The 8,228-nt window shown below is 33.7% G+C and overlaps 1 protein-coding gene across 5 annotated transcripts in view; it reads left to right on the forward strand.

Annotated features, from left to right (window-relative positions):
* LOC137624581 (uncharacterized) overlaps window positions 1–4,225 on the forward strand; it is a 96,744-nt gene extending 92,519 nt beyond the window's left edge. For 4 of the 5 annotated variants that reach the window (XM_068355519.1, XM_068355518.1, XM_068355522.1 and 1 more), the window contains one exon: window positions 1,251–4,225. In XM_068355519.1, the coding sequence (XP_068211620.1) occupies window positions 1,251–1,363 (113 nt within the window). In that variant the 3' untranslated portion in view covers window positions 1,364–4,225. The remainder of the gene's footprint in view (window positions 1–1,250) is intronic. The other variant, XM_068355521.1, reaches the window with a different exon arrangement.
* The last annotated feature ends 4,003 nt before the right edge of the window (window positions 4,226–8,228 follow it).

An 8,228-nucleotide genomic window follows, 5' to 3' on the forward strand; every position in this document is an offset into this window, starting at 1 on the left:
TGTAGTACTGTCTGGCCAGTCAAAGGATCCCATAACTCTCTAGCGGTAGTATCTCAACGGGCGGCTGGTGCCCAGGCCAACCTACTACCTATATTGAAAACCATTTTCTTGTGAAAATAGAAGCAAACCTGATAATACAGTATGGTAAACTAAGCTTTGGAGCGTTTAGTGTACAGAAACTTTTAAAGTTTGCAGTATATACAAATTTTATGCCTTATAGCTTGTTTTTTATGATGTTTAAGAGTAAGAACATAATAACTAGGTAAGAAGTAAAACTGTGAACAGATACAGATTTATAAACTATTTAAGAGGACTTCTAGTACTAGAGTATTAGAGGAAATATTATCCTTGCATTTAATAACTAGATTTTATATCTAATTGGAACTATTGCTTAATTTTCATTAATACAGTACAGTATGTTAGTACAGCACAGTATGCACATACATACATATACCAAGGCACTTCCCCAATTTTGGGGGGTAGCCGACATCAACAAATGAAACAAAGCAAAAAAGGGGACCTCTACTCTTTACGTTCCTCCCAGCCTAACAGTATGTATTCGAACAAAATGTTTTCCAGTTCCATGTATTATTATTACACTACTGTATTCATAATTATTAACTCAGATTGGATTCATCTAGGTATGGTATGAAATTTTTTTTTATGCTGTATTTTTACTTCTCCCATGCAAAAGCTGATGGGAGAAGTACAAGAGGAAGGCCAAGGTTTGGGTGGATGGATGGAAGGAAGAAAGCTCTGGGTGATAGGAGGATAGATGTGAGAGGGGCAAGAGAGCGTGCTAGAAATAGGAATGAATATTTAGCAATTGTGACGCAGTTCCAGTAGGCCCTGCTGCTTCCTCCGGTCGCCTTGGATGACCGCGGAGGTAGCAGGAGTAGGGGAGTCACCGTTATGAAGCTTCATCTGTGGTGGATAACAGGGGAGGGTGGGCTGTGGTACCCTAGCAGTACCAGCTGAAGTCGGTTGAGTCCCTTTTCAGGCTGGGAGGAACGTAGAGAGGAAAGGTCCCCTTTTTTTCATTTGTTTGTTGTTGGCTACTCCCCAAAATTGGGGGAAGTGCCTTGGTATATGTATGTATGTATTTTATAGACAGAGGTTACTTTTATAAAGAGTGGATTCATCTAGGTATGGTTTAAATTTTTTTTATGCTGTACTGTACTTTATAGACAGAGATTGCTTTTATAATCATATTACGTACTCATTTTACTTATTAATTTTGATTTTTCCAGGACAGAATAACATCGATTCCCATGGAAACAGATCCAATAGCCCTCAGATAAAGACATCAAGCTGCAGCCCTCATTTGGTATCGACCCATGAGCTACAAGCCAAATGTTCTTAGGGTAAAAAAAACAGTAGACCAAGTCTTCCCAAGATATCTCGTTGGAAGTGTACCACACTCTTGTTATTTTCTTACTTGTGTATCACGAAACCATGCAGCTAAATGTAGTGCATTGCAAAGATTTTTTTTTTTTACGTATGAAGTAAAGCAAAGCTTGTATACAGAACTTGGAGAATACCAAGGGTGAAGTATCCATACGAGAGTAGAGAAAGCGTGGACCAAATATACCTCCTGTAACAAAAGTATTTCTTGGGTTTGCTCTATTGTTTCAGTAAAAGAATATCATGATTCATTGGTGACGTATCCGAAGTGTATCCCTGTTTTGATATCTTGCTATATGAGGCAATTTATTTTCTAATGAGGAATGAGAGATTTCATCTTAAGTCTTCTAAGATATAGATTTTGTAAAGATATGACACTGTACTGTACTACTGAAGATATTCATAAAATGTACAGCCTCTGTATGTAATTAAGAAAAAGTATCTACAATTGTTCTTTTCAAGATGAGGAAAATGCTGTTTGATATTTAGCCATTTTGACATTTTTGAACAGCAATTTCTGCATTAGCACACTTCGGTTTTCTCAGAGAATTATCCTGACAGTTATAATATTTTGATCTACAGTGTGTGATATCTATTTGGATAACCTTATATGTTTAAAAGATATGACAAACACTAAAATGCAGGCTTTGCTGTGGTAGAGTTTATTATAGTGTTGAGCTACAGCTTAGAGTTTGTACATGTAAATATATTCCTGAGAATATGTACACATAAATATATCCCCAAGCCTGAGAGCAGTGCATGTCTAAATTTGTTTCAAAATATGGTTCAAGTTTACAAGCATATTTTTTTATATGCTGTATATATAAAAATTGTAAGTACTGTAGTCAGTTATAATATTAACTAAAAGTATACAGTACCGTACAGTATTTCTGCAGACGCATTCATGGAAATTGGATTGTGCTGTATTAATGAAGGGTTGGGTATTTATTTACTGCAATTATGAGTGCATGGTCTGCATTACAAAACAGCATTCTGTATAAAATCTATTACAGTTTTGTAAATATTTATGTTAAGTATGTGCAGTACATACACAATGCTCAGTGATAGTCTGCATTTTTGTGCTAATACAATGACTTCTGTGAAGTTACCATGCATTTTGCATGAGCAGTTTGCCTACATTAAGATTTTGAATCATTAATGGGGCTGAGGAACCTTTTATCAGTTGCAGTACATGACAGATTCCATTATTCATCTATGACGTTGCTATTCTCAGCAATGCAAATTCCCAGAATCCTTAGTACTTACATTTTACTATAAATTAAAGTATGTTAACCCTTTTACCCCCAATGGACGTACTGGTATGTTTCACAAAACTCATCCCTTTACCCCCATGGACGTACTCGTACGCCCTTGCAAAAAAATGCTATAAAAAATTTTTTTTGTATATTTTTGATAATTATTTGAGAAACATCAGGGATTTTCCAAGAGAATGAGATCAACCTGACCTCTCTATGACAAAAATTAAGGCTGTTAGACAATTTAAAAAATATATTCTGCAAAATATGCTGGGAAAAAAATAACCCCTTAGGGGTTAAGGGTTGGAAAGTTCCAAATAGCCTGGGGGTAAAAGGGTTAAGTACTTTAAACAAATTAATTTAACTTGAAAACATTGAGAACTGCAGTGTCCACAGTATTTTTTGGATATTCCCCAATATGGATAGGAAAAGAAGGAACGTTTACTTAGGTGGATTTGCTGTTTGCAACCATCTCAGGAACACAACTTGCAGCAGCAGACAACTGGACTGTCGTTTAGGATATTAGCTTTGTTTTTTTTTTTTTTAGATGACAGTGAACCTACCAATGCATAACTAAATTGTAGAGATCTTTGGATAAGTATCATATTCGTTAGGAAGGGAAAATACATGTTCACATTCAAATCACTGATGTTTTTAAAGTTAATTCTAATACTGTATAGTACATATATACCTTATGTAAGTGTTATTTTGGTACAAGGAACTTATCTTTGGTTAAAGAAAACAAAAGTTTAGTACACACTTTGCACCAATTCCATTCTTGACTATATGCAAAAAAGAAAAAAAAAAGAGGTACTGGAAAATATCTCTGTGGTAAGTAAAGCTTGCTACACTATAAAACTTTTCAATTATTAAAAGAACATAGTTAGAAACAAGAAATTCAGAGGGTTTAATCAAGAATGGGTTATGTTTTAATAACCCTCCTGTTGACAGTGGTGGATAATGATTCAATTTTATGTAGGCAACATATTGTGATTACTTTTACGTAATCTGTTGATTTAAGTTTGTGAAACTTGAAGTGATTCAGAAGCTTTTTGTGGACTGGCAGTTTTTAAGTTCCTTTTCCTTATATCCTGAAAGCCCAAAGATGTTGATGTAATACATTTTATAGTGGAATCTCAATTGAAATATTTTTGTATTCTTGCAATTACTTGGAATGTCAAAAGTTATCTTACAAATGATTTCTTTTTGTATACTCTATTCTTAAGGAAATTCATCACATCACAGTTTTTGTTGTCAAAAATTAATGCTCATAAATGCATTTGGGTTTCCAACTAGGATAAACATGCAATTCAGCAATGAGGTATATGATCTATGTTAATTAGATAGATGATGATTCAGTACAATAGTTTTTTTTTTCATATTAGAAAAGTCAAAGTTTTATTTGATTTGACATACTGTAATTTGTTTCAGGTTATACAGAATTTGTGTTACATACGGATATGTATTACGTAATTCATTGTTGAATTGCACATGAGAATCCTTCAAAATTAAAAGTACCTTATTATGAAGGATATGATGGAATGGTAAATAAATGTATTTCAATAGATGTGTCTCTCTTGAACCCTGGTTACTGTAACATGTGACCCTCTCTAAAAGAAAAAAGAAAAAAAGAAGTCAGTTTGGATTCAGATTTGAATTTCACCTGTCTGTCATTAAGAGCCAAGAGCTTTTGCTCAATAGTGCTGTGAATTTTTATCTAGATGTAGAAGTAACACAGGAAATTTCATTGAATGGGTCAAGAGAAGGTATACATGCAGACCGAGCCATATTAGATTTCAGGCTGAAAGTTCACAAGACAGAAGGTAGTGGAGAGAACTCGAAACAAACAAATCCCAGTACAGGAAACCATTTTAAAGAATATCTGCTTAAACCACAGTTTAGTAGCCAAAATGTTAACAGCATTGAAACTGATTGTGTTGATATAATTAAGAGTTGTTAATAGTATGACCTGACCATTGAACTGTGATTCTCAAACTTCTTATGCTTGTTATTGCCAGAAAGTTCATGGTCTCTGAAGAGTAGTCTAACTACAGTGATAAAGTGCTCTATTATTATTGTTATATCCTAGCAAAGCTCCAACCCTGGTTGGAAAAGCAGGATGCCATAACCCCAAAGACTCCAACAGGCAAAAATAACCCAGTGGGGAAATGAAATAAACAAGAGAATTAATGAATAGTTAAAACATTTTAAGAACAGTAATAACATTAAAATAGATCTTTCATATATATACTGTCCTCTATTATTGGTACTCGTAACATTATCTTGAACAGGCAATTTCCTTGTTTGTAGAGAACGCAGGTCATCACTTGACAGTTAAACATGGCAATATAGAAATTGAAGCCATCTGCGAATCCTGATCTTTGGAAGAAAAGGGTCATAATCTTTATTGGTTTTGGTATATCCTGTGTTAAACTTTTCAAGAATTCAATTTATGAAATAAAACTTGAAATTTAGTTTTGAAGACGAACCATTTGGACCAGCACTAAGGAAGTTGTTTTTGAACCTTGGTCTGTTGGGTAACTATTGAATGATTATGTTAAATGGTGTTATTATTGATTACTACTATTAAAGTACATTTTTGACTTGAGGCATATGCTCTTTATGCCAGGCCATGACCAGCATAAAAATTCATATCATGAAAAGCTTGGTTGATATCAGAGGAAAACACTGCATGTGGAACATCAAAACTAATAAGCATAATAAGGAATCCACTGTTGAGTAGCTCTTTCTATGAAACCTGCTGGATTGTGTTTTTTTTTCTTTTTATCATATTTAAAAAAAAGAGATTGTTTTGTCTGAATTATTTGATAGCAGGAGGAAGAAAACTAAAAGAATATATATGAAATATCTTTTTTAATGTTATTGTTTTCAAAATATTTTATTTCAATTGTGCATTAGTTCTTATATCGTTTATTTATTTCCTTATTTCCTTTCCTCACTGGGCTATATTGACCTGCTGAAGTCCTTGGGCTTATAGCATCTTGTTTTCTAACTCGGGTTGTAGCCCTCTTAGATGAGTGGCTGTTAAAATTCTATATGGAATAGGCAGCTATCTCATGGCTTTGGTTGAATTATAAAAAATGATGGGAAAAGAACTAGAAAAAAACTGATGTTTATCCTGAGAGAGATAGATGAAAATATGTGCATTCCAAAATTTTGGAAGAGATTTTATTCCCCTGCTACATTATTCTCATTATCATTATTACTTGCTAAGCTAAAACCTTAGTTGGAAAAGGCCATGGGCTCCAACAGGGAAAATAGCCCAGTGGAGAAAGGAAATAAATTAAAAGATAAGTGTAAGAACAATAACAACATTAGAATAAATCTTACATATATAAACTACAGAAACTTCAAAATAACAAGAAGAGACATAAGATAGAATTGTGTACTCTCAAGCGAGAAACTAGAGGAAATTAGAGAAGAAGAATATTCATTGCAAGTACAATTAGATGTTTGAGAAGAAGAATATTCATTGCAAGTACAATTAGATGTTTGAGAAGAAGAATATTCATTGCAAGTACAATTAGATGTTTGAGAAGAACAATATTCATTGCAAGTACAATTAGATATTTGAAAAAATAAGAATAGGATATCGAAGCCAATAGACTAACTTAGAATCAAGGTCTAAATATATTTAGACCTTGCTCAGAATACAGTAATCGACTATGGAATAGGCAATCGTAGTTATGAAGGCGATGTTAAAAATGCTTAATGTAAACACCAATTTCAGGGAAAATACATTATTATTATTATTATTATTATTATTATTATTATTATTATTATTATTATTATTATTATTATTATTAGCTAAGCTACAACCCTAGTTGGAAAAGCAGGATGCTATAAACCCCAGGGCTCCAACAAGGAAAAATAATCCAATTAGGAAAGGAAGCAAGGCAATAAATAAAATATGTGAGAAGTAATGAATAATTGAAATAAGATATTTTTAAAATAAGTAAGATAATCAAAATAGACCTTTGATATATGAAATATAAAAGTTTAAAGAAAAAATCAAGAGGAAAAGAACTAAGATAGTGTTCTCTCTTGTACCCTCAAGCAAGAGAAAACTAACCCAAGACAGTGAAAGACCATGGTACAGAGGCTATGGCACTACCCAAGAGTAGAGAACAAAGATTTGATCTTGGATTGTCCTTCTCCTAGAAGAGCTGCTTACCATAGCTGAGGAAGCTCTTCTACTATTACCAAGAGGAAAGTAGCCCCTGAATAATTACAGTGCAGTAGTTAGCCCCTTAGACGATGAAGAATTGTTTGGTATTCTCGGTCTTGTCGGGTGTATGAGGACAGAGGAGAATGTGGAAAGAATATGCCAGACTATTCGGTGTATGTGTAGGCAAAGGAAATGTGAGCTGTAACCTGAGAGTGATACAATGCAGTACTGTACTGGCCAATCAATGGACCCAGACTCTCTGGCTGTAGTATCTCAATGGGTGGTTGGTACTTTGATCAACATAACACCTTGATAAAAAGAAAAGTGCATAATCACATTAATTCGAGATCTTTATAATGATACTACTGTCAATATTCTTTTTTTTATCAGAGGTATGCTAATATTTTTCACAGTTCTGACGACCAAAAAAATATGTTGTTATGAGCTGAGAGGTCATTATCCGATGGAGACAACTCTGTTTTGGAGTGTAGTTCATTATTATTATTATTATTATTATTATTATTATTATTATTATTATTATTATTATTAGCTAAGCTACAACCCTAGATGGAATAGCAAGATACCATAAGCCCAAGGGCTCCAATACGGAAAAATAGCGAAGAAAGGAAAGGAAATAAGGAAATAAATCAACGATATGAGAAAAAATTAACATTAAAATATTTTATAAACAGTAACATCAAAACAGATAGGTTATATATAAACTATAAAAAGACTTTTGTCAGCCCGTTCAACCTATAAAAATTTGCTGCAATTTTGAACTCTTGAAGTTCTACCGATTCGAAAGTGAGTCTTTTATAGTTTATTTATTACATATTTGTTTTTGATGCTGTTAATAGTTTATATATGACATGTCTGTTTTGATGTTGTTACTGTTTTTAGAATGATTTATTGTTAACTTGTTCTCTTCATTTATTTATTTCCTTTCCTCACTGGGCTATTTTTCCCTGTTGGAGCCCCTGGGCTTGTAGCATCTTGCTTTTCCAACTAGGGTTGTGGCTTGGATAGTAATAATAATAATAATAATAATAAAGAGTTGAACAATTACAAAAGGAAGCGCAGTGGGCGTGGCTGTATCGCACAAGGAGCAGAAAGTTGACGGAATATATTAGAACTTCGAAATACGATATATTTCCAAAACCAATAACAAGGTATCATCCCAATTTGTTTTTACATACATACATACATATACCAAGGCACTTCCCCCAATTTTGGGGGGTAGCCGACATCAACAAATGAAACAAAACAAAAAAGGGGACCTCTACTCTCTATCTCTACGTTCCTCCAGCCTAACAAGGGACTCAACCGAGTTAGGCTGGAGGAACGTAGAGAGCAGATGTCCCAACGTGTTTTTAAGGTAG

The sequence above is a fragment of the Palaemon carinicauda genome, chromosome 31 (genome assembly GCF_036898095.1).
Source record: "Palaemon carinicauda isolate YSFRI2023 chromosome 31, ASM3689809v2, whole genome shotgun sequence".
Classification (NCBI taxonomy): domain Eukaryota; kingdom Metazoa; phylum Arthropoda; class Malacostraca; order Decapoda; family Palaemonidae; genus Palaemon; species Palaemon carinicauda.